Here is a 27,640-nt window from a genome sequence, read left to right on the forward strand (position 1 = left end):
CCTCACAGTAGGTCAAGGGAAGTGCTGCCAGTGGCTATTAAGATAACAGTAGCCCTCAATTTCTATGTCAGTGGGTTCTTCCAGAAGAGTGCAGGTGACATTTCCAATATTTCACAGTTAATCACAGAGGAGCTAATAGAGGCTCTATATACAAGGAGAAAGGACTTCATCATCTCTCTTACCAGAGAAAAGGACAAGCATGCGTGAGGCTGGCCAGGCTAACAGGAATCTTATCAGTGCCATTGACTCTGCATACGTGGTTCTGAGAGCCCTAATATTAATGGGGAGATATACCCTTACAAGCGCTACTCTAGAAACCAGTAGTTGGTGTGTAAAAATGCCCAGAAGCTCTTGTCCATGAATGCCTGCTATTTTTGAGTCACCACATGGGTGAGAAGGGATATCCATTCTATATCTGCTCAGGAATCTCCAAGTTTGTGGTGGTCTGCTGCGTGCTCCACAACTTTGTTCCAATCACAATGGAGTCCTTGCCAACTTTGCCTTTAGAGAGCACCTCAAGAGCAGAAGGAAGGGAAGGGACATGTATTGCCTTGAATGGAACATCTATGAGAGTATATTCAGATGCCCCTGAGATCCCACAAATCCTTCCAAGCACAGTTACAGAATCTACTGTAACCTGCTTTGGCTTGATTAAGGTGCTCTTTCCAAGGGCAGGTGCAGTCTCGATGGGCCGAATGGCCTCCTCCTGCACTGTAGAGATTCTATGAGTGCAGCTACCCTTTAAGAGGGGCTGGCAGCTTTTAAGTATAAACTAGCTGTAAACTGTGTCATCCATGAATGCTGCTGGGTGCTAGCTGAATGTGCAGCCAGTCAAACACATTTTGTGTTGGGCTGCACTCTACAATCCTGTTGAAGAGCATGCAGCGTCATCCATGAATGCTGCTGGGTGCTAGCTGAATGTGCAGCCAGTCAAACACATTTTGTGTTGGGCTGCACTCTACAATCCTGTTGAAGAGCATGCAGCGCACAAAGGTTATGTGCTGCCTGCCTCAACAGGACCAGGCATGGGTGGTTGTGTACCATGGACCTGCAACTGATTATGGGCCTAATCAAACATTTCCCTGACAAAGCAGTACAGGGCATCACTGCCATCAGCAGTTCCCAACAGAGTCAACCAAAAATCTAACTTAACAAATAAAAGCAAAATATTGGAAATCTGAAATAAAAACAAATAATCTAACTGGTTCTGATTTGTCTTAGAGAACCACAGCATATTAGATTTATCTCTCCTCCATCAATGAATGTAACTGAAATTTGTTACTACAGTACTAAATTAGTGACTTAATTTAAAAGAATCTTGGAGGTAAACTCTATAATCCTGCCTGTCAGTGCAAGAATGGTTTTTTCAGCCACCTGTTGTTTCTGACTCCAAGCCTTGCTCACTTCCTGGTGTCACTGATGTCATGTTCTGTAGACTGGCCAAAGTAAATGATGAACTACAGAACAGAGTTTAAATAATTTATTATGAAATAACTGCGTGATAAAGATAAGCACGGTAGCACAGGGGCAGCACGGTAGCACAGTGGTTAGGACAGTTGCTTCACAGCTCCAGGCACCCAGGTTCGATTCCCGGCTTGGGTCACTGTCTGTGCGGAGTCTGCACGTTCTCCCCGTGTCTGCGTGGGTTTTTCCGGGTGCTCTGGTTTCCTTCCACAATCCAAAGATGTGCAGGTTAGGTGCATTGGCCATGATAAACTGCCTTAGTGTCCAAAACGGTTAGGTGGGGTTACTGGGATAGGGTGGAGGTGTGGGCTGAAGTAGGGTGCACTTTCCAAGAGCTGGTGCAGACTCAATGGGCTGAATGGCCTCCTTCTGCACTGTAAATTCTATGATAACTAAGATAAATAAAATAATCAATTACTAACACTAACTATTGTAGAGCTACTGCAGAATATGTCTATCCCCTAGCACGACCTACACCCAACTCCCCAGCCACAAGGTCACGTGGTCGGTTCACACTGCCACCTAGTGGTCGGAGGTCATGCATAACATTATGTGCAGACTTGCTTTATGCATATCATCACAATTGACATTTAAATATTTTGATTGATGCTGCTGTCATTTACAGCCCGAGTAAAACAAATCTGTTCAAGATTTGAAAATCGATGCACCATAACTGGAAGTAAACATATATAAATAAACAATTTTGGAAAGTGAAACTAATGTAAAATTAACTTAGTTTTTCTCATGTGCTGCATTGGTGACACCCACAATACTATCTCTGCCCTCCCTCTCCTTCCCCTTCCCAATTTAGGTGTTCCCTTGGCGTCTTGGTCTATTTACATTTTGGCAGGATTTTACTTGTTTGCTTGTGTCAGCCACAGCAGGGCCCTGTACCGGTTCTGTCTGTTTGCCGGTTAGAATGGACCTTTTCGCCCAGGGTTGGGGCGGGGTACCCCTCCCTGTAGCCTTAGTCGGCCCCCAGCGGGCATCTCTGCCTTGTGCCTCTGTGCAGCTGAAGTATTCAGATCTGGTAGTGTTGGTCCGTACGCTCACCATGGAGGCGTTGCACAAGAGTTTGCGCCATATGGTGAACCCTGTCTCCAGCCCAAACGGCTCTGCTAACTCAATGAGGTACTTCTATTCGACTCTGCATCCAGGGAGATGATCAGCTCTGGTGTTCTCCCCCAAATGGGGTCATTATCATATTTAGCAGTCGCCTGATGTTCGTTGTTAACTGTCTACCCTTAATAAAGACCGTCTGCAACCACCCCTGGTACCCAGTTCTCCAGTCCGTTGGCCATGATTTTCACGAGTATTTTTCCACCTACATTAGGAAGAGAAATGGATCTGTAGGATCTGCATTCGGTTAGGACTGTGTCGTTCTTGGGTAAACGATATAATGGCTTGTGCCAGCCCCAGAGGCAGGGTGCTCCTCGCTAATGAGTCTGCACACATCTCCCGCATGTGTGGGGCCAGTGCCGCCGCATATTTGGTCTCAGCACCTGCTCCACCTCCATTGAGCTAATGCCCTCCATGACTTCTCTGCCGCCTCCTTCTATCGTACCCCATGACTGGCATGTCCAGTCCATCAAGGAACTGTTTTATCCCCGAGTCCCCATCTGGGGGTTCAGAGGTGTACGGCCCTCGGTAGAAAGCCCTGGATGCTTTGTTGAATTTTTTTAGTTCAGCTACCAGTCCGTCTTTGATATCCTTCACCTGCGCTCTCTCGTGGCTACCTGCTTTCTCAGCTGGTGAGCCAGCAAGCAGCTGGCTTTGTCTCAGTGTTCGTAGAAGGTCCCCTGTGTCTGGCGGAGTTGGTGCACTACTTTTCGGGTGGATAGGAGGTTAAAGTCTATTTGTAGCCTCTTCCTCTCCGCCAGAAGCTCTACGGTCAGGGCCTCAGAGTATCGCCTGTCTACCTCCAGAATGGAGTCGATCAGTTGTTGCCGAGCTGCCCTCTCTTCCCTGTCCTTGCGTGCCTTGAATGCGATAATCTCTCCTCTGATCACAAGCCTTCAGAGCCTTCTAGAACATGGGGGTGAGACCTCCCATTCCAGTTGTTGGCAATATACTCATCTATGGCCTGTGATATTTTCTGGCAGAAGACCTTGTCGGTCAGGAGGGCCATGTCCAACCTCCATGGGCAAAGCCCGTCTCCAACCTCACATCCATGTCGTGTGGAGTGTGGTCGGAGATTACGATTGCAGAGTATTCCACTCTTTCTATCCCTGGAAGCACCAATTTCCCCACCATAACGAAGTCGAAATGGGTATAGACCCTGTGTACCTGTGATAGAAATGAGAGCTCCTTCTCACCCAGGTGCATGAACCTCCATGGGTCCCCTGCCCCCATCTGCTCCATAAATGTCCCCAGTTCTCTAGCCATGTTTGTCGTTTTTCCCGTTTGGAGGTTTGACTTATCCATCAGCGGGACCTGTAGACAGTTAAAGACCCCCCCCCCCCCCAAATGATTAGTCTGTGGGTGTCTATTTCGGGGATTTCAAACATGATATTTTTTACGAATTCCACGTTGTCCCAGTTGGATGCGTATACATTCACCAGGACTACTGGTGCCCGTCTAGGACACCGCTGACCATGCCGTACCAACCCCCTGGATTCATAAACGTCCTCATTGCGTTAAATGTCGTCCTCTTGCTAAGTAGCTCTTGTCCAGTAGCAGGAATGGTACTCTGTCCCACCCATCCATGCCTTACCCGCAGCCGTTCCTTCTCCCTCGGGTGTGTCTCTTGGAGAAAGGCTGTGTTGGCTTTCATACTTTTCAGGTGGGTGAAGACTCTGGATTAAATCACTGGGCTGTTAAGTCCCCTGATGTTCCAGGTGACTATTCTAATGGAAGGGAGGGGGGGTTTAATCCCCCCCCCCCACCCCCCCCCCCCCTCCACCCCTCCACCCCGACCCCCTCCTGCGGGTTCACCCACTTACCTTGTGGATGTGCCCCTGCACTTCGGGGTTTCCCTTTGTTGGAGGCCATCCAAAATGGCCACGGTCACCATACTCACCCAGGCTGAGTGAGTGGGCATATGCATGGTAGATGCAATATAATGTGGATAAATGCGAGATTATCTGCTTCGGTAGCATAAATAGGAAGGCAGATTATTATTTGAATGGGTGTAAATTGAGAGAGGTGGATACTCAGTGAGGCCTTGGTGTCCTCGTGCATCAGTCGCTGAAAGTAAATGCATAAGTACAGCAGGCCGTTAAGAAGGCAAATAGTATGATGGTTTTTATTGCGAGAAGATTTGAGTACAGGAATAGAGATGTTTTACTGCAATTGTATAGGGCATTGGTGAGACCACATCTGGAGTATTGTGAGCAGTTTTGGTGTCCTTATCTGAGGAAGGATGTTCTTGCTACGAAGGGAGTGCAGCGAAGGTTTACCAGGCTGATTCCTGGGATGGCAGGACTGTCATATGAAGAGAGACTAAATCGGTTAGGATTATATTCACTGTAGTTTAGAAGAGTGAGAGGGGATCTCATCGAAACTTATAAAATTCTAACAGGATTGGAAAGGGTAGATTCAGATAGAATGTTTCCGATGGTGGGGGAGTCCAGACTAGAGGTGACAGCCTCCGAAGTCAGATCGGCCTTCTTGAAAGTGAACCTTCGCAAAGCAATGGGTCCTGACCGAGTCCTGGTCATGCACTCAGATCTTGTGCAGACCAACTGGCGGACATCTTCAACTTCTCCCTACTCCGTTCCAAAGTTCCTACAGCTTCAAGAAGATCACCATCATGCTGGTGCCAAAGAAGAACCAGGTAACGTGCTTCAATGACTACCATCCGGTGGCCTTGACATCTATCATTATGAAGTGCTGCGAGAGGCTGGTCATGAGACACATTAACTCCAAACTCCCAGAATGCCTTGATCCACTGCAATTCACATACCACCACAACCGGTCCACAGCAAACACTTTCTCCCCGACCCTATACTCATTTCTGGAGCATCTCGACAACAAAGGCTCCTACATCAGACTCCTATTCATTGACTACAGTTCTACCTGCAACACCATAATTCCAGCCAAGCTTATATTAAAAACTCCAAAACCTAGGACTTGGCTCCTCCCCCTGCAACTGGATCCTCGACTTGCTGACCCACAGTGAGGATAAACAACACCTCCTCCATGATAGTCCTCAATAGTGGGGCCACGCAAGGCTGCGTACTTAACCCCCCACTATACTCCCCATACACGCATGACTGTGTGGCAACATTTGGCTCCAACTCCATCTACAAATTTGCTGATGACACAAACTTAATGGGTCGGATCTCGAACACCGATGAGTCAGGTACAGGAGGGAAATAGAGAACCCAGTGGCATGATGTAATGACAACAATCTCACCCTCAATGTCAGCAAAACTAAGGCGCTGGTCATTGACTTCAGGAAGCAAAGTATCATACACACCCCTGTCTGCATCAATGGTGCCGAGGTGGAGATGGTTAGCAGCTTCAAATTGCTAGGTGTGCACATCACCAACAATCTATCCTGGTCCACCCATGTCACTCTACAACCAAGAAAGCACAGCAGCGCCTAGACCTTCTCAAGAAACTACGGAAATTCGGCATGCCCACATTGACTCTGACCAATTTTTACACATGCACCATAGAAAGCATCCTATCTGGCTGCATCACAGCCTGGTATGGCAACTGCTCAGCCCAAGACAGTAAGAAACTACAGAGAGTCATGAACACAGCACAGTCCAGCACAGCACAGCCCGCCTTCCATTCATGGACTGTCCAAATCTCCCGCTGCCTTGGGAAAGCGGGCAGCATAATCAAAGACCCCTCCCACCTGGGTTATTCTCTCTTCCATCGGGCAGGAAATATAAAAGTCTGAGAACACGCACTAACAGATTCAAAAACAGCTTCTTCCCCGCTGTTACCAGACTCCTGAATGACCCTGTAATGGACTGAACTGATCTCTCTATGCATCTTCTCTACTCAGTAGTACTACACTGTATGCTTCACCCGATGTCTATGTATTTATATTGTGTATCTACCATATGTACAACGTTTTCATGTATAGAACGATGTGTCTGGATCCTAGTTCCTGCCCCCAGCCCCCTGCCCCGCCTCGCCAGCTGCTCCCTCTTCCTGGTGGGAGATGCACCACCCCCCCCCCCCCCCCCCCCCCCCCCCGTTTCACTCCTGGTGCTAGCTTTCTGGCTAGTGTGGTAGCCCCTTCTCCTGGGGACCTGACCTCTCCTACACCTGCTATGTCGGTTTCTTCCGTCTTCCCCAACCCGCACCCTCTCCTGCGCTCTGCTGCACTCACCCCCTCCTTGCTGCGAACTAGTTCCCAGGTTCAGAACGAGGCAGTACAGTCCCCTGTAAATTGTCCTTTAGCTTCCTCTGTTTCCTGTGTCCACCTCATTGCAACCTTCTCTGTTACTTGTCTAGTCCGTTCTTTTGGACAAACTCGTCCGCATCTGCAGTGGCAGTAAAATTCCTGTTCTGGTATGTTACCCAGAGTCTGATGTGCTCTTGTACAGGGCCAACTTCGCCCTGTTAAATTACGTCTGGTGCTTTGCTCGGTCGGCCTCAGTATCCTGGGTGCACCCTCATCTGTGTCCCTCCCAGTTGTACGCCTTCAATTGCCGGCCCTTCAATTACCTGGACCAACGTAAGATTTTTTCCCTGTGCTGGATCCGGTGTTGTTTGGCGATTATCGCTCTCGGCTGTTCCACTGCTTGGGTTTTGGCCGGAACGACCAATGGGCCCTGCGTGTTGGGGAAAATGCCTCTCTCCACCAGGTTCCCCAGCATCAGGACCACGTACTCTTTCCCATTTTTACGAGGGCCATCTGCATGATGGCCACACTTCTGTCACTGTGAATTCAACCAGCAGCTTGATTTTGTTTTTCATCTCTTCTTACATATCTTTCAGTTTCCTCGTGAGGAATGTCTTTATCCATCCTCCGGCTTGGGGGCTTGTTTTACGGGTCGCTGGTCTCGTTCTCTCTGCATGGCAGGGGACCCTTGCCTCATGGGTCCGTTGACCGCTCGCTCGCCGCTCCGGTTCTTTACCACCGTTTCTGGTTTCTGTACGGCCCCTGGAGCCGCTGCTTCCTGGCATTTCTGTTGATCCGTATGTTTTTGAGGGTGAGGGGATGTTTTAGTCCAGTTTCTGTGGGCTAATTTTGACTGAAAATGCATATTTTCTTGTCCTTCGGAGGAGAGACACCTAATGTGCAACTGCCCAGCACATCCCCGTCACCGGAATATTCCGACAGAGAATATCCTCGGGCTCATAATTTTTAATGTTACAAAGTCAAAAGATTGTTTTTTCAAAATAATTTTGGTCTCCTAGGTATCTTAATATATCTTTTGAATTGTAATTTCGGTCATTTGGAAAATATGAATACAATTGAAATGAAATGAAATGAAAATTGCTTATTGTCACGAGTAGGCTTCAATGAAGTTACTGTGAAAAGCCCCTAGTCGCCACATTCCGGCGCCTGTCCGGGGAGGCTGGTACCGTAATCGAACCGTGCTGCTGGCCTGCTTGGTCTGCTTTAAAAGCCAGCGATTTAGCTGAGTGAGCTAAACCAGCCCAATTGCATAACAACCAATAATTTCTCTTTCTAGTCTCCACATGTTAATACTGATATGGCCATGACAAAAAATACTTCATTTTTAGCAATTCTGCTACTAAACAGTTTAGGAAAATAAAACTTTAAAATCTTGTAAACCAAATCAGTGTGATTGCAGCATCAAACACAATGGGCGCAATTCGCTCAAAAATAACAAGTGTCATTTAGGGCGCATTTGGCTAGAATTGGGGCGGAATGCCACCGGTAGATCCCGGGATTCCTGATGGTCGTCACGCCTCGCGCGATCTCATTCGATCTTGTGATCGGGATCCCACCCACAATGGGCAGGACCAGACTTGCACAACTAAAGAGCTGAAAGGCTCACTTAGCTATGCTGCCGCTGGGGCAAACGACCACCCTGCATCTTTTGACGTCGTTGAGGAGACCTTAGATGTCTTCCGTTCAACACTGGTCCCCACAAATTTGGCGCGGGCGTGAGAGTTGGGGTGGGGGGGGGGTGGTGGCAATGGGGAAAGAAGGTCTACCAGGTGACTGGAGGCCCATGGTCAACCACTGGCCAGGAAGGCACCCTGGCACTGCTGGTGCCACCAGGGCACCTTGGCATTGCCAACCTGGCAGTTTCACCCTGACAAGGTGTCCAGGTGGCACTGCCAGTGTGTCCAGCTGACTGTCAGGTTGGTAGTGCCAAGGTGCCAAACTACCATTTTGCCCATACCAAGGATTGGGCCCGAGGGTGCACTGTAGGTATATGGTGTGCGGGGGGCTCGAGGATCCCCCAGCAGGTGAGTTGGATCCGGGGATTGTGTCGGGAGGGGAGAGATCGGGGTGCCATTTCTCTTCCCGCAAGGAGGAGCTCCACTTGTCAGAGTTCCTCAATGCAGGATATGCGGCTAAGTGCCGTCTCAGTGAGGCATACCCAATTGAGTGCTGCAAAAGCAAAGAGTGCCGTTAGATAGAGGGGTTGTTCCTGGCACTTGATTCCCGCGCAGAAAGAACTCTTTTTATTCAGCTAAATCGCACCCGTAGTAATTTTTTGAGGGCTGGGGAGTTGCTCACTGGTCAAGCCCACACTCAGAATTTCTTTCTGCAGTATGGAGCTAAACATCTCCTCCGAGATCGGGCACAACTTTGAAAGGGTGCTTCGATCAAAAAGTGAGCTTGAGGCTTCCGCATACCCCACACCCATGTGACCCCACGCAGACATGGGCAACCCCCAGCCCACGACCCCCGAGGGCTCAACCTCCACGCCACCACTACAAGTCCGCATGAGCCCCCCTCAACATCCAGGCATGACGGTGCCTCTGCCCCACACCCATCCATCCTTCTGGGCATCGAGGAATGGCCCTCCCACCCATAAATGAGCACATCCTGCAATGGAGTCGCTGAGGGCCCCAAACCTTTAGGACCCCCCCTTTAGCTCCCACCCTACACCTCATTTTAGGCACCCCCCCCTTCACCTCCCCAACCTTCATAATGCCCCCTCACCTTCCCACATTTCATGCCCCCAGCCCAGACATTGCTCCCATCAGTCCCCTCCCATTGGCAGTGCCAAGGGTCCAGAGAGTCGGGAACACAGCCCAGTCCATCACGCGAAACTCCCTCCCATCCACTGCCTCTGTCTGCACCTCCCACTGCCTTGGGAAAGCAGGCAGCATAATCAAAGACCCCTCCCACTCGGTTATTCTCTCTTCCACTCTCGTCCATCGGGCAGGAGATACAAAAGTCTGAAAACACATACTAACAGGTTCAAAAACAGTTTCTTCCCTGCTGTTTCCAGACTCCTAAACGACCCTCTTGTGGACTGAACTGATCTATTCACACATCTTCTCTACTGAGTGGTACTGCACTCCTGTATTACTGAGTATTATTCCTGTACTACTGAGTAGTACTGCACGCCGTATGCTTCACCCGATGCCTGTGTCTATGTATTTATGTACGTCCTATATTTTTTCATGTATGGACCAACTGTCAGGACTGTACGCAGAACAATATTTTTCACTGTACCTTTGTTCACTTGACAAAATATCAAATCAAATCACGCTCACTGATTTTCCCACCACGTTGCACCCAGCGCCAGTGGGGAACGCGCACCCCATATATCACAATTATCTAAATTTATTATTGAAACTCTATTTCCCTTGTCGATCTTATGCTTGTTTAGGCTTCTCTTAAATGCTTCTGTACTATTCACTTCCTGTAATAGCGAGTTCCACATTCACACCACTCTTTGGGCAAAACGAAGTTTCTTCTGAATTCCCTGTTGGCTTTCTTGGTGACTATCTTGCATGGCTGTGAAAAAGCTCTTTCCCACGAGAGGAAACATTCTCTCTGTATCTATCCACTCCATGAAAACTTTCGAAAGAGATCCATTCTGTCAATTCTTTCCTGATCTGTATAGCCATGAATTTCTGGTAGTATCTTTGTAAATCTTCTGTGAACCTTCTTCAACGCCTTTATACCTTTTCTATAACATTGAGATCAGTACTGCACACAGTATGCCAAGTGTGGTCTGAATAAGATTTAGTACGAGTTTGGCATAACTTCCATACTTTTCTATTCTATCCCTGTAGAAATAAAGCCAGTACACGTTTGCTTTTTTTATAGCCTTGTTAATCTGTGATCCTTCCTTGGATTGCCTCCTTGCCATGGGGAGAGGTTTGAATGTTCTTTTGACCCTGAAAGCAATACCATTGGGAGTCTTAAACTCCTGGCAGGGTCACCCATGTTGATAAGGTGGGAGAGGAGAAACCAAAGTTCAATGCAAAACAAGTCCTCAATGGCGGATCAGGCAAAAGGTGGTCCTATGATACCAAAAAGCTGAGATGGCGGATGATGGCCATAGCAGCAGGTGAGATGACCAGATGTGAATGTTCCCTTGCCACGAGAACTGGACCGACCTTCTGTCAAGAACTGTGTGTCTGCTGTGTGTAACAGCATATCCACGTTAAAGGATGTCCTGCAAAAGTTGCTAACCTAGAGGAAAACCAACACACACCTCCTACAAACAAGCCCTGCGGCAATCGGCGATGGATGGGGACAGGTCTGTCAGATCTGGAAGTCCCTAGCTTCAGATCGGTGGGTAGGTGGTGGAGTTTGATTCATCCATTTTGCTTTTGGAATAGGAACAGCTGCATTTCGGCAGCTTTGTTCATGACTGAGCAGCCCCCTTCAGGATCCACTCTGCTCACCCTGCATTGGGAAGGGCTGGAAAAGGTGCCCTAAAATAATCTGTTCCATCTCCAACCTGGCTGGAAAACTGCATCCAGTGAGCTCATCTCCCTGTCGTCAGAAAATCAAAGTTAAACTCAATTTCAGAACCTGGAATGTACAAACCCTCATGGATAGCGAGTCGACCTGAAAGTAGAACTGCCCTTGTCAACCATGAATTCAGGCACATTGATGTTGCTGCACTGCAAGAGACTCGAAGAGCAGGCAAAGGGCAACTGAGGAAAGGTGGCGGTGGCTACACCTTCTTCTGGAGAACAAACCCGAGGATCAACCCAGGAGGCATAGACATGGAGTCACCATCAAGAACAAACTCGTCAAACGACTATAGGAGCTCTCTGTCGGCATCAATAAACGCCTCATGCCCCTCCGTCTACAAATTGCCAAGAACCAACAGGCAACAGTCGTCAGTGCCGACGCCCCAACCCTTGATTCCAATGGGTGAGTCCAAAGAAGGCTTCTACTCCATCTTGGACAACATACTCTCCAATATTCCGATGTAAACTAAGATCATCCTCCTTGGGGACTAAAATGGCAGGGTTGGAAAGGACTCCCAACTCTGGAAAGGAACCATCTTAAAGTAAGGAGTAGGGAATTACAATGAGGCTCTCCTGTTCACTAAATTTGCGGAACACGAGCTTGTCATCACTAACACACTGTTCCGCCAAAAAGGCAAGTTCAAGACTTCTTGGAGATATCCAAAGCACTGGCACATGATCGACTACATAATCGTCTGATTCCGAGACCAAAAGGAAGTCTTCATCACCAAAGCGATGACCAGTGCAGATGACTGCTGGACAGACCAATGGTTTATCTGCTCCTCTATGTCCATCAAACTCCACTAGAAGCAGCGGAAGATGAAGAAACAATTCAATGTTGAGTGGTTTCAAGAGACAAGTATGCTAGGCCTTCACTAAAATCTCCAAAAGTGTCCATTCTAATGGAATGGAAGATAACTGGAAAGAGCTGAAGATAGCCATCATCTCAAGCTGTGAAGAAGCCATTGGCTACGAGACGGGAAAAGCCAAGATGGGTTCGATGAGAAGAGAACTCATCGACAAGAACAGGAAAGCTCTCCACACCTGGCAAAACGACATCACCAGTAAGGCAAAGGAAAACAGCAGAAGTACAAAGATGAACAAGGCAAAGACAAACTGAAGGGCAGCACGGTGCCACAGTGATTAGCAGTGCTGCCTCACTTGGATGACTGTGTCAAGTTTTCATTTTATCACCATGTCTGCATAGGTTTCCTCCAGGTGCTCCGGTTTCCTCCCACAGTCTAAAGAAGTGCAAGTTAGGTGGATTGGCCATGATAAATTGCTCCTTAGTGTTCAACGGTTAGGTGAGATTACGGGGTTATGTGAACAGGGCACGGAGTCTGTCTAGGTAGTGTTCTCTTGCAAAGGGTTGGTGCAGTCTCGGTGGGCTGAATTCAATTATTCTAACTGGTGAAATCGAGAACCAATGGTGGACGGAGAAAACTAAGGAGCTGCACCTCCTCGCCAACAAGCATGACACCTGGGGCTTCTTCAGTGCCACCAAGGCAATATCTGGACCCAAACTCTTGGGCCTCAAACTTGTGAGGACTAAGAATGGATCCTTTTGAGAAACAGTGAGAACATCAGCCTTCAGTGGAGAGAACACTTCAAAGAATTCCTAAACTGTGATGCAATCATAGATGAGGACATGTTCGAGGAAATCCCCGAATTCCCCAACATGGGCATTCCACTAAGCGTGAATGAAATTGAAGCCGCTATTAAACACATGAAGAATGGAAAAGCCGCAGGAGTGAATCCGATTCCAGTGCAGGTTTTCAAACTTGGAGGAGAAGAGATCACCCATCATCTCCATCAGTGTTCCTGAAAATCTGGGACAGAGAAGAAATTCCTGCCAGCCTCAGGGATGCCATTGGGGAACTACGGAGCAATCTCCCTACACTCCATCACTGGGAAGATCTTTGCCTGAAACCTCACGAACCGTCTTTTCCCAGTCTCTTAAGAAATCCTTCCAGAAAGTCAGTGCGGCTTCCGACCAAACCATGGAACAATGGACATCGTTTTCATTGCTCAACACCATCAAGAGAAATGCCAGGAGCAACATCAACCACTCTACATGGCCTTCATCAATCTGACCAAAGTTTTTGACTCAGTCAATTGGGAAGTGCTATGGAAGTTCCTGTCAAAGGCCGGCTGCCGATGTCTAAAACTTTGTTGGGGGAGGGGAGCGTCTCGGAAATATATAAGGAACTGATGGAGTGGGAAGGGGTCCCAATTAGGGAGGTGAAGAGGAAATGGGAGGAAAAGTTGGGAGGGGAGTTGGAAGTCGGGCTATGGGAGAAGGCCCTGAGGAGAGTCAATGCATCTTCATTGTGTGCCAGGCTCAGCCTGATCCAGTTCAAGGTGGTCTACAGGGCTCATATGACGGTGGCTTGGATGAGTAAGTTTTTTGAGGAGGTAGAGGACAGATGTGGGCGGTGCGGGGGAAGTCCGGCAAATCATGTACATATGTTTTGGGCGTGTCCGAAGCTGAGGGGATTTTGGCAGGGATTCTCGGAGGTCCTGGAAGGGAGGCTGACTCCGAGTCCAGAGGTGGTAATATTTGGAGTGTCGGAAGATCCGGGAGCCCCAGGGGGGGAAGAGAAGCCAATGTTTTGGCCTTTGCCTGACTGGTGGCCTGGAGACGGATTTTCCTGGGAGGGAGGGACACGGAGCCTCCAAAGTCGGGGGTATGGGTCAGTGACATGGTAGGGTTTCTTAGGCTAGGAAGTTCACCTTAAAGGGTTCATTACAGAAGTTCACTCGGAGGTGGCAGCCGTTCACCGGCTTCTTTAAGGGAAACTGACCATCAGCAGGGGGGGGCGGGGGGAAGGAATGGAAGTGAAGAATAAGGGCAGGGAATCTAATATATGGGTAGCTAGGAGTTAGAGCGGGGGAAGTTGGGTCTGCCATTGTAGGGTTTTTATGTGTGTTGGACCGCTCTGTTGTTTAGAATGTTAAAATTATAAATGCCTCAATAAAATATTTTCTTAAAATAAAGGCCAGAGAAATTCATCAACATCCTCTGACTCCTCCATGACAAGATGTCAGCAACAGACCTTACTGTTGGAAATAAGACAGAAAACTTTTGAGGTCAAGACTGGAGTCAACCAGAGATATATCATTGCCCCCCCACCCCTTTTCCACCTTCATCACCACCATCCTTCACCATGTCAAGCACAAATTTCCCAGTGAAGTATACAGGATGGACGGAAAACCTTTCAATCTAAACCGGTTGAAATGGAAGAAGGAAATTACACTGACATCACTCATGGAACTTCAGTATGTGGATGACATCACCATCTCCAGTCTCAGAAAGGAAATGGCAAACTATGCTTAACACCTTCACGGAAGCATACCAAAGAATTGGTCTCAGCCCCAACCTCAAGAAGACTCGTTTCCTTTACTATTCCGCCTCAGGGCAAGACCTGGTCTCACCATCAAGATCAAAGGAGAAACCCTCCCAAACGTGGAAAATGTTCCCTACCTGAGGAGCCACCTGTCATCTAAGGCTGCCATCGATGTGGAGATCCAACATCGTATCCTATCTGCGAGCACTGTATTCAGACGCCCAAGGATGAGAGTTGTTGACCACTGTGATATTCATGCTGACACCAAGGTCTTAGTGTAAAAGGCAGTTGTCCTCCCAATTCTTCTATATGGTTCAGAAACTTGGACCACGTACAGTCAGCACCTCAAGGCCCTGGAGAGGTACCATCAACACTGTCTGAGATGGATTCTCTGCCTCAGCTGGGAGGGAAGGCGTACTAACATCAGCATATTTCAAGGAGTCAAGAACAATAGCACCAAAGCCATGATGATCCGAAACCAACTCCTCTGGGCCAGTCAGCTGTTTAGGATACCAGAGTCCCAACTGCAAATCTTTTTCGCCCAGCTCAAGGAAAGCTCCCGGACAAAATGAGGACAAAGGATGCGCCTCTAAGACACCCTGAAGGCCTATCTCAAGAAATGCAACATAGACGTCAACATCTGGGAGACCCTTGCTCAGAACTACTTGGAGAAACCTCCCGATTGATGGAACATAATTCTTTGGGAACACCTGATGGCAAGATGAGGTCCAGAAAAGGAGCCTGAGAAAGGAATACCAGTGATCTCAAGTCCAAGGACCAATCCCACCTCCCAAGGCTTCCCGCTGGGATGCAGGTTCAGTGAACGACCTGCCAAGTGCGGGGTTGAAGATGCGGCTCGAGGATCGGGCTCAACAGCTATCCAAGGACCCAGAGAACCCATGACTACTGACATGGAGTTTCTTAGGTGGACAATCATACCTGTGAGTGATCGCTGAAGAATATGTGGAGCAACTTGTAGTAATTAGTGTATTTATTCTCCAAGATCCCTTTGTTCCACTACATACCAACCAGACTTGCATCTTTCAAGTAATAAATGATCTCGCTATTCTTCTGACCAAAATGTACTACATCACATTGAGAGTGGAGATGACGATGTCATCAAAATGTACTACATCAGTGTAATTTCCTCCTTGGATTTCACCCACTCTACATGAAAAGTGGGAGCAGACCATATTTTCCTGAATTTGCTTATGTATTCATTTTGTTCTTCTTAACCACCTGCTTTTTCTCATTTATAAATTACATCATTTACTGCAATGGTGTTGTCCACTGCTAATTAATTTCCACCAGACATATCTAACTTAAGCTTTTTCAGCCCATTATTGATCAATCATAATTTTATTAAACCATCTGATAATTTCTTACCTGCATCCCTCCCCCCATCTTGTTTCTTTCACTTTGTATACTTCTTAGTCTGTTACCCTATTGGCTATGACCGTGCTGTATAACTGTTGTTACAAAACACTGCAGCATTGTCGTTTGATTCATATGAATGGCAGTGACAAATTTTGCATCCTCGAATTAGTGGACAAAATACATCAATGTGAGGTCAGTGTGTCCTCCGTTCCTATGGACACCTCTTAATCATTCTTGCTGTTTACTTTGACAAAGCTTACATTTGTGCAAGTCCTTACTTTTTTACTAAGTATGAATTAAAATGAGCTCTGCAACTTCTGGAGAATCCAACCAGGATACTTATTCATAAAAATAAAAACTAGTTGGAAGTGACCAAACTTATTGAAGAAAAGCAGTAGTTACCAGCAATTTCAGTTGAATAACTCTGGTAATGTCATACCCATTCACAAAGCATCCCGGTTAGGTATTAAATGAAAGAAGCTGTCAATTTACCTAAAGAATACCAGAATTTATTATAACCGATCAAAGGAACTCATATGACAATAAATCAAGAGTTTTATATCAGCAGATGAAATCAGTGAGCTTGAGAAGTGTTTTTGAATTCTCATTCCCACCTAAACTTCCACAATGACTAACACAAATCAAATGAACTGAAATGTTAAAGTAGCTTTCTTCCGTGGAATAGCAGTCTTTCCTGATTCTCTTTGTAGAATAAATAAATTGTGGCAGACTTTTTGAATGGAAATTGCTTTTTCTTTTGAAAGGAAGCAGGAACCAAATAAAGAGAAATTCTCTGGATAGACTGGTCTGAATTCCACCGATAAAATGGATCTCATTTATTTAACAACAACGTTTCAATTCCATAGTTTTGAACAACATAGTGATAAGGAAAACTCTTATGAACACATCATTCAGACCCGGATAATAAGAGGTGTGCTGAAGATTGAAATATGTACAGAATTAAGTGTTACTGAACACATATTGTTCACATAATACTCACCTTCCAACATTGTTTTCTGAAAGAGGAATTAAAGTACTTTCAAGAAGTTCAAAACCTTAATTCCTGTGACAGTATCAATATTACCTCAGTTACAGAGACTCAGACTGCTATAAAATAGATAATTCAGTTGATATGATATATCCACAGGAACTCCTGTGAGGTGCCAACAGACTTCATGTCTCAGAGTGCCAAGTGGCCAGTTTCTGTGCGGTATATCCTATGTATGTATCCCCAAAACTCCATTAGGAAAGTCTATTTGTACTTCTGCTAAATTATATATAAGATATTAGTTTTCTGCAGTGTATTAATCAGAACTAAGAAAAAGAATAACCAAATATATTAGAAATAACTCAGTGTTAGGCATGTCAAAATAGATTTGGAGAAACGTTTATAGACAGGTACCAGTACAGCAGTATATTGTTCATAATGTTTATGAGGCACTTCAATCAACAACCTTTGAAACTACAAACATTCACATAAAATATTCTCCCAGACACCAGTGACGCAAAATAAACATGGTTTGGATGAAAGGGAAAGGTCTTTGAGCCGATGTTACCGAAAATAACATTAAAAAAATCATTAGAATGGTGCGGGGAGGAGGTGAGTGGAGAGATCTTGTAATGAGTTTATGCATGGGAACTGGATGCAGACTGGGAATGGGTTGTGTTTGGACAGTTCAACTCACCGTCTCAAAACCATTCTTTTTCATCCGCCTGCAGGACTTGAGGTAAGTACGTATGCGCTTCCGGGCACGCTCCTGATATTCAGGGAATTGCCGGCTACATGACTCAATTATTGCCTGGATCTTTTCTTTGGGCTGTTTAGAAATGGGGACCATTCGGTCCAAGTTTTCATCTACAAACAGCCTCACAAACATCTGTTGGCAAGAGGAAGACAGAGGAAAAGAATGCATTGGACGGCTGCTCTATTTCGTACTTTTTTACTCCCTTGTTGAGTTTGTTCAGTGTACAGTGAGACACTGTAGGATAAATTCAATGACTCTGCATTCCCAATGGGCCACCCAGCTTAATGGGAATGTGTTGTGGAGATCGTGCTACAATACAATAGCACTGATTTTCCAATTCATTTCTGACTTGCAAGGCTTCCCGCTGGGATGCAGGTTCAGTGAACGACCATTTATATCTGCAATCCTTCCCAAGACAGACCATTTTAACACATATATGAAATTTAAAAACAACATGCTAGTTAATTGAATGTATAAAATAATTAGTGTCCGACTATCCACCATTATGAAGCCTGAACTTGACAAATATGTGACAGCACCCTTTTAGAAGTGCATGTCTTTGTCACTGATGGCATTAATTTGTCATTGATTTACATTCACTAAGCATGCTGTTGACATAATGCACTCTAGAAATATATTGGGTCATGTGGAAGAATGTAAGTGTTCAGGGAAGTACAGTTCAATAGTATATGACAGTACTTTGGTCATGAAGGCAGAAACCCATAACAACACACTGGTCATGATAATAATCCAGCTTTTCCTGCATCTTAGCCCTTCTCATCTCAGTTCCATTATAACCTGATTATATAGGATCAATATATATTGTCTCTATGATTCTGAATTTTTTTTTGAGAAATATATAAGCTTTTAACAATATTGATAATTGGACAACTTATTCATGTTTTATTAGCAACTATTTCTACATCTGTAATGCAATTCTGGAGTGATTTAGCTACATTTCTGAAATATCAAGTCCTGAGTTTGATATACATTTCTACATAGCTATCTGTGAAGGTTTGATAATATGAAAAAAGTTTCATTCCATGGGCAACACATAACATAATATATATAATATCTGAGTGTTGCTGAAAAAGAGATGTGTTGAAGCTTTTCGTCTTGCACTCATCGGGACACTTCACAAGAATATCAGTATAAAAGGAAAACAATAATTTATACTGCATGAGAAGTGAATGATGATTGGTTGGCAAATGGACTCTGAGTGGTAAAGGTGTTGCCATGGAGAATGCACCAGTTTATGGTGACTGACAGATAACTGCCAAGCATTGTTTGAAATTTACACCAGGCTGCTTGACCGTGACTGTCAAGGCATTGCTCTGGGGAATCAGCAAATGATTGTCACTTATTTTGTTCAGCTAAAACAGATACAATGGGCCCAATTTAACTAAATGGGAATAAAGTCCTATAGTGAGCGCGTTTAGTCATGTGTTTCCCGGCGCTTACTGCTATCAAACTTCACTCGAGTTAGAAAGGGGTCTCAGCAGGAAACACACGGCCGAGGAGACACAGCCCCATTTTCTGCACTGAGGAGCTCCACTCGCCTGGACTCCTCCATGTAGCGAGAGATCAGGATGGCATTTTCAAATGACAATCTCTGGAGCCCACGATGTGACCCTTGAACCCCTTCACCAAGCCTCAACTCACTATGAGTGGATCCCCAGGCCTCCTCACAACACCGGTGCAGGGCTAGGTCGCTGCTGTGCAACAATTGTCAGCTTGGCACCTTGGCAGTGCCAACCTGGTATCCTGGCAGTGTCATCTGGGCACATTAGCAGTGCCAGGCTGGAACCCAGGTGGCAATGCCAGAGTGCAAGGCCACTATTGCCAGGGTGCAAGGCTGGCAGTGCCAGGGTGCCCAGGTGCCCAGTACCACCCTGCCCAACAGCATACACCTGGGGGCTGGATTAGCACACTGGGCTAAATAGCTGGCTTTTAAAGCAGACCAAGGAAGGCCAGCAGCACAGTTCAATTCCTGTACCAGCCTCCCCAAACAGGCGGCGGAATGTGGCGACTAGGGGCTTTTCACAGTAACTTCATTTGAAGCATACTCGTGACAATAAGCGATTTTCATTTCATTCATTTCATACATGGGGGCCTCCGATCCCCTGGGGGATCTCAATAAGTGCCATACCGTCTGGTCCCTGTTTACATCTGGTCCCTCTTTATGGCGACCAGGACTGAACAGCATTCACCCGAAGTCTCCGAGGCAAAGGGGTTAGATCACAGCACCTTGGGTGCCTCGGGAAACTGCATATTAAAGTGAGACTAGCTGTCTCGCTTTAATATGCAGATTTTCCAAAAAGTGATCCCGCCCACAATGGGCAGGATTCACATGGCAACATCTCACAAGATTGCGATAGATCTCGTGGGACACTGTGAGCCGGTTAGATCGCAGGAGCAGGGTCTCCGGGCTTCTATCGGCTTTTTAGGCACAGTATGGCCTTTCGATTGCGCCTGATGTGTGTATGTGTTCTTTCTGTCTGCAAAGAACAGGGCCTTATGTATTGTTTTCTTTTGCAATCACCATTCAGCATTCTCTTGTCATACAGTATAAGTTGTTTTCTCCTTCTACTGGTATTTTTGCAAAATACCCTGAGTGCAAGGCGAAAAGCAAATGACTTTTTGTATTAAACTATTTTTTTTATTTAGCATGCAAATTTCTAGATTATATTTTTTATTCTCTGAAGCAGACATTAAAAGCATACCATCAATTATATTACTATCTGCTGCCACATTTTAAATTATAAATTTTAAGCAACTAATGTGTTTTACAATCATGTTAATCAAAATCTCACCAAATCTTTTATTTTGTCAATATCAAAAGCAATGTAAAGGTAAACTAAGTGTTAACATATATTGTACTGGAAAAAACCTGTTAATTCCTTACATAAAACGTTCCATGCTTAAAAACTAATATAAATATAACTGCAGATCTTTTCTATCATCATATGCTTTCCAAATGTCAACGACAAAATTTGAATGGATTTGTAACAATTTCCAAACAACCAATAGGATCTAGATACTTTAGAATGTATCCCAAGATTAAATTGGCATCACATTCTATTTTTAAAAATCAGAATTATTTCAAGATTTGGCAACAAAAAAATCTGCATTTTACAGGCTCTGACATTATCACAATATTCTGACAGCATCTTCACATTGCAGAGCCAAATGGCATCTGAACAGTTTCACCATCAAAGTTTAATTCAAAGATATGAACAATTAATAAGCAAAGGTCTTTGGATATTAACCAATAATTGTGATAAGCTTAAATTATCTTAATTGTAATAAAGCAAAATATAATACGTATTATAATCAAATATGTCTTAACATCAAGGAACAACAGATTACAACTGATTTTTAGTAACTCCAAACATATGTTGCAGATGACACATTGGTCAGAACGGCATATGGTGTGAGTTCGGATGTGGACAGAGTTTTGCATGAGCTCAAGCTTGTCAAGTGCCAGACGAGCACTGGAATAGTCAAGCCGAGGGATAACCAAGTTGTGGGCAATGATATCAGCAAAGGATGAAAGTCGACAGCTGTGTAGTTGATGATATTATGGAAGTGGAGGTAGGATCATAAGTTACTCGCAATTTTTTTCACCCAAACCAATGAGTCAAACTTGCATTTGATGTACAAATGACACATTTGTTCAACACTGTGACGATTGGGTCATTTTAGGAATATTGACAATTTAAGGGTTAAAAGCCTGGGGTTAGACTGTGTTTGTCTGCAGTGATCAGGGTTTGAAAAATAACTGATTTGTAGAGTATGGGCAGTTTTAGCAGCCAGCTTGATAAATTGACCAAGGAATGTCTTTTCAGTCTGGGCTAATGCCTGGGGAAGTCCCTGGAGATTGGAAGTACTTTGCAGCCTGCAGAGATAATTTGTTTTTTCAGTTTAGGGAGATGAGGCCATTGCTGGGTGGAGCTGAGGAATGCAGAGATACATTTTGAGAGGCCGTGCAGAGAAGCAGTTTTAGAGAAAGCTGTGGAGAGAGAGACAGGGGACTGGATTCTCCGGCGTCGGGATGCTCCGTTTTGCTGGCAGCACGGCTTGCCGATGGCATGAGGCTGCCCCACAATGGAAAACCCCATTGACCAGCTGGCGAAATGGAGCATCCCACAGGCGTGCTGAACCAGAAATCTGGCGCGGCGGGTCGGAGAATCCAGCCCATGGTTTTAGAGAAAAGCCTTTTGGAATTGAAGCCTGATCTGCCGATCCTTGTATTATTTAGGCCACATAGAAAGGCAGTTTTCTTTCCTATTAGGATAGGAAACATTTTTTTTTAATGCAGAGCATTTTTGTCTGAAGACAAGGAAGAAGCTGAAACATAGAATTTACAGTGCAGAAGGAGGCCATTAGGCCCAATGAGTCTGCACCGGCTCTTGGAAAGAGCACCCTACCCAAGGTCAACACCTCCACCCTATCTCCATAACCCAGTAACCCCACCCAACACTAAGGGCAATTTTGGACACTAAGGGCAATTTACCATGGCCAATCCACCTAACCTGCACATCTTTGGACTGTGGGAGGAAACCGGAGCACCCGGAGGAAACCCACGCACACACGGGGAGGATGTACAGACTCCACACAGACAGTGACCCAAGCCAGAATCGAACCTGGGAGCCTGGAGCTGTGAAGCAATTGTGCTATCCACAATACTGCCGTGCTGCCCGACCAACTGCCCCAACCACGTTGAAGCAGCCATTTGAAGGCATTCAGCCAGAGTCTGAAGAGCTTCTAACAAGAGCCAGAATCTCAAATGTAACGCAAGCATTACTGCATGCCATGCTAGTTTAAGCTGGATTGAGAGCTGCATGTTTATTTTCTTGTTGTTAAATTGGAAATTGCATAGCTGTGTTTTTTAAAATAAATATAGAGTATCCAATTTTTTCCAATTAAGGGCAATTTAGCGTGGCCAATTCACCTACTCTGCAAATCTTTGGGTTGTGGGGGCAAAACCCACGCAAATATTGGGAGAATGTGCAAACTCCACACGGACAGTAACCCAGAGCTGGGATTGAACCTGGGACCTCGGGGCCGGGAGGCAGAAGTGCTAACCACTGCACCACCGTGCTGCCCATATAATGAAAAAATGAAATGAAAATCGCTTATTGTCACAAGTAGGCTTCAAATGAAATTACTGTGAAAAGCCCCTAGTCGCCACATTCCGGCACCTGTTTGGGGAGGCTAGTACAGGAATTGAACCGTTCTGCTGGCCTGCCTTGGTCTGCTTTAAAAGCCAGCTATTTAGCCCAGTGTGCTAAACCAGCCCCAGTAATATAGATATAGCTGTATTTAGGGTAATTGTAAGCTGTATTTTTTCGGGTGAGAAGTTAACAATGTTATATTGTATTCATAAGAAAGTTTTGTTTTAGAAATACCAAAGCCCTATTTTTTCATGCAATCACTCCTGGAACAAATCATTCTTTCTGCAGTCTTGAAATAAACTAAAATATTGGGATTTTGGCCCAGTATCCTAGTTACTGTTGTGATCTAGTCTAGCATCGTAATAACATGCATTGTAATGTTCTCATACAATAATGGACATTATGGACCATTCTATTTCCTACCGCTGACACATCATTATATTGCATACTAACTTAACCAATTTTGAATCCAGAAGTGGGACAGGCATAAAGAAAGATCAGGAAAACTAACAGAAACGGTTCCACCAACCAGAAGCACGTTTCATCATCCAGATTTTGACATCCCTCGGTAAAAGAATTTGGTTAATAGGCCAGTGGATAGCTGCAGTATGGATGTAACAGCATAATTACATTGACATCTATATGTTCCTGGCAATGATCCAGTAACAAGTTAATTGTGTTAATCCTGCATTACACAATGTTCTTGATAGTAAACCCTGCCATAATGGTCAGAACAAGGACAGTCCAGGGGAGAAATCAATGCCTTCACCGCCTGCTTGTAGCCTAGAAGGAAAAGCTAAGTCCTCCCCGCCCCACACTTTATCATGATGTCCCCACTCCCCACCGCAGCTTACCTTGTTCCCTTGAATCAGACCACCCACCAAAAAGCCACTTGGGTTGGGGATCGGACCTCCCCACTCTCCACTCCAGCTTCAGAGTCGACTAGCCTGTTCCAGAGTGCTCCCTACACGACTGGAAGCCAAGTATTTCAATCAGGCTGATTTCCAGGTGGTATATTGTATCAAAGAAAAAAATCACACACTGTGTAATTAATACTCCATATCATATATTAGCATGGTGACTGAAAGTGAAGATTGGAGACTGAGATTTACTTCCAGACAGAAGCTGAAATATTGAGTTCATTTCCTTTGCGAGAAGACTATAATTTGAGATTTTCTGAAACCATGTATATAGTGGCAGGATTTGATTTCCCACCATTGTTTTGTGACACAGACCTTTATGATCAATGGAAAAATTAAGTTGCGGCATGGCCATGGGTTATGTCTCTCACAAAAAGAAAGCAAGGGATAGCTCTGACACTTGTTTCCTGCCAGGAACAAGATCTGCCAGAAAGTGTTCTTGGAACTAGACACTCAGGAACTGAACAATGACAAAGGTTTGGACGTTCTCATGGATAAAATTCATGGATAAAATTTACATGACAGATGATTTATTGAATGCCCATTGGACTCAAGAGTTTAATTGACTATATATGAGATTGCAGCAATTCCACTTGGAATTTCCTAAATTAATACTTGCCTTCAAATTATTGGACTGTGTTTGTATATCAAACATGGATAGGTTGTTGGTTTTAAGTGGAGATAGATTTAAAAAGGAAGAAATGCTTATGGATCAAATGTACGAAGCCTTAAAACAATTTCTGGGAAACCGTTCATTTCCAGCCACTCCTATGACCAAATGGGCTTTCCAGCAATGACATGAAAGATGGAGGAGGCAATGCTAGCAGTATTTTTAAACGGTTCAAATACTGGGCCCAAACATTTGTACAAAGGTAGAATTATAAGCAAACAAATATTGATTAGTAAGGAGATCAGGGATTATGGGGAGAAGGCAGGAGAATGGGGATAAGAAAAATAACTGCCATGATTGAAAGGCTCAGCATACTTGATGGGCTGAGTGGCCTGATTCTGCTCCTATGTCTTATATTCACTGGAGTTTAGAGGAGCGAGAGGGATCTCAAAGAAATGTATAAAATTCTAACAGGATTAGACAGGATTTAGAAAGATTGGGCGGGATTCTCTGACCCCCCGCCAGATTGGAAAATCACCGGGGGTGGCATGAATCCCACCCCCGCCGGCTGCCGAATTCTCCGGCGCCAGAGATTTGGCAGGGGGCGGGAATCGGGCTCCTGTCAGGCTCAGTCGGGCTCCCCCCGGCGATTCTCCAGCCAGCGATGAGCCGAAGTCCCGCTGGCATAAATTGGCGTTGGTCCGTTACCGGCGGGACCTGGTGGCGCGGGAGGGCTCTGGCGTCCTCGGGGGGGGGGGGGGGGGGGGGGGGGGGGGGCACAGTGCGATCTGGCCCCGGGATGACGTCAGCAGCTGCTGACGCTCCTGCGCATGCGCGGACCTGCGCCGGCCGGCGAAGTCCCTTCGGCCCCGGCTGGCGCAGCGCCAAATGCCTTCCACGCCGGCCGGCGGGGCGCAAACCACTCAGGCGCCGGCCTATCCCCTGGAGGTGTGAAGGATTCTGCACCTTTGGGGCAGCCCGACGGCGGAATGGTTCCCGCCACTCCACTGCGCGGTTTCTGCCCGCCCCGCCGATTCCTGGAGAATCCCGCCCATTGTTCCTGATGATGGAGTAGTCCAGAACTAGGGTTCATAGTCTGAGGATAAGAGGATAAGTCCTTTTAGGACTGAGGCGAGGAGAAATTTCTTCACCCAGAGAGTGGTGAATCTGTGGAATTTTCTACCTCAGAAAAGAGTTGAGGCCAAATCGTTGTGTAATTGCAAGAAGGAATTGGATATAGCTCTTGGGGCTAAAGGGATCAAGGGGTATGGGGTGAAGGCGGGATCAGGATATTGAATTTGATGATTAGCCATAATCATAATGAATGGCAAAGCAGGCTTGAAGGGTTGAATGTCCTCCTCCTGCTTCTATTTTCTATGTTTAAGCATATCAATTTAGGAGCTCAATTGGGTAATTAAACTGGTTATGCACACAAACTAGACCGGATGTGTGTCACGATGCATTAGAATTGAGCACAATGCTGAAATATGCTACTGTTAGGGAAGTGCTAAAAACAAATTGAAGAAATTAAGTGTAGAAAAATGTACACTCAGATTTTCAGAGGGATGAAATCAGTCATTTTTAGTGACACCTCTCACACTAACCTTCCCGATAATTATTCAAGTGCAGAAAATTAATATTAGATAAATTAATATTAATTATATTTTTAGTGGAAAGAAACTATAAATGTTGTCCATTAGCTTGGGAATCAAAGAGAGTAGTTAAAAGCATCTTAGCTGCAGAGACACTTGCAGTGGTCGAAACAACAGATATGGCTATACATTTATTGAATATTTTAAAGGTACTCCTATATAAGGAGCAACAAGGGTAAAATGTGCCTGTAGCATGCTACATAGATAGCCGTTAACTGAAAGAATACCCATTCAACAATGAGTTGAGAATTGACTTCAGGTGCAAAAAAGATGTTTGAAGGTAAGGAGGCTTCCAAAACAAAATGGGTTAACCCAAGCCACCAGCTGTCAAATTGTTTCACAAAGTTGAGAAAGTGAAGTAAGAGAGAAAGACAGATGGACATGAGAGCGAGAGAGGTAAAAGAGATAAAGGGAAATGTTTTTAAAATCTTTTAAAAACTCCACTAATAATCTAACTCCACCAATGATCTAACCAAACAACAAGAGTCCGTTCTGGGCGGGAATCGCGGGGTTGTTCCGCTATCTAATGGCACATACCCAAACTCACCTCGGGTCTCCCTGCATTCCACTCACATGGGCAGGGCACCGCCGAGCAAAATGCCAGTCTGACACCTTGGCATGCCAGCTTGGTAGTGTCACCTGGGAACCTTGGCAGTGCCAGCCTGTCACCCAGGTGACACTGTCAGGATGCCCAGGTGACACTACTAGGATGCCAGGCTGGCAGTGCCAAGGTGCCCAGGTGGCACCAGCAGTGCCAGGGTGCCACCCTGCCCAGAGGAGCACCACCCAGTGACTTCTGATCCCCTGGGAGACACCTCCCAAGTGCCATCCCACCTGATCCCCGTTTACGGGGACCAGTACTGAATGGTGCTCGCCTAGGGTCTCCAAGGCAAAGGGGTTCGATCCCAAAGCCTTGGGTAGACCAGGCAAGCACATATAAGAGTGAGACTAGCTGTTCACTCTAAAATGTAGATTTTCCAAATACTGATCCTGCCCATAATGGGTGGGATCCAGATCAGGATCCTGTTAGATCTCGCGAGACATGGCGAGCAGGCTAAATCCCGGAAGATGCCTCTCCCGACCACGTCACCCCAGATCCGGGCGGGACGTGGCTTGTAGATCGCACCCTAGATTTATGAAAGTTCTGAAAGAATAAGAACCAAGTATCCACACATTAAATTAATTACTCAGATCCAAACAGGTCTAGCAATAATTAAGGCTTATCAGTTATGTCTGAATGCACCAGCTGTAATGTTTTCTTACAACAATTTCATGCTCTTCCTGCGTTTCAATGCCAAAATCCTTCATGGAGACACCAATATAGTGATGCTTGTGAAGGGACAGAGTAACTGGGACCTCACCCTTTGGATTTCTGCATTGAACTGTTCATGTGTAGTGCCAGAAGTTGTCTGATTTACTTCATAATATCAATAACTGCTGATAGCCTCATCCCTATTCCTATCACAAAATTGGGCAATGCTGAAATTTGATGTTAGCACATAAAAACAGGGTTTGTA

The 27,640-nt window shown here is 45.7% G+C and overlaps 1 protein-coding gene across 4 annotated transcripts in view; it reads right to left on the reverse strand.

Moving 5' to 3' along the window:
• The window catches only part of LOC119972491 (nucleolar protein 4-like), a 526,260-nt gene that overhangs the window by 46,616 nt on the left and 452,004 nt on the right, over positions 1 to 27,640 (reverse strand). For 3 of the 4 annotated variants that reach the window (XM_038809264.1, XM_038809266.1, XM_038809267.1), the window contains one exon: positions 17,705 to 17,896. The exons of the other annotated variant lie outside the window; for it this stretch is intronic. In XM_038809264.1, coding sequence (XP_038665192.1) covers positions 17,705 to 17,896 — 192 coding nt within the window. The remainder of the gene's footprint in view (positions 1 to 17,704; positions 17,897 to 27,640) is intronic. 4 annotated transcript variants of the gene reach the window in all.

This window comes from Scyliorhinus canicula, chromosome 10 (genome assembly GCF_902713615.1).
Source record: "Scyliorhinus canicula chromosome 10, sScyCan1.1, whole genome shotgun sequence".
Lineage (NCBI taxonomy): Eukaryota > Metazoa > Chordata > Chondrichthyes > Carcharhiniformes > Scyliorhinidae > Scyliorhinus > Scyliorhinus canicula.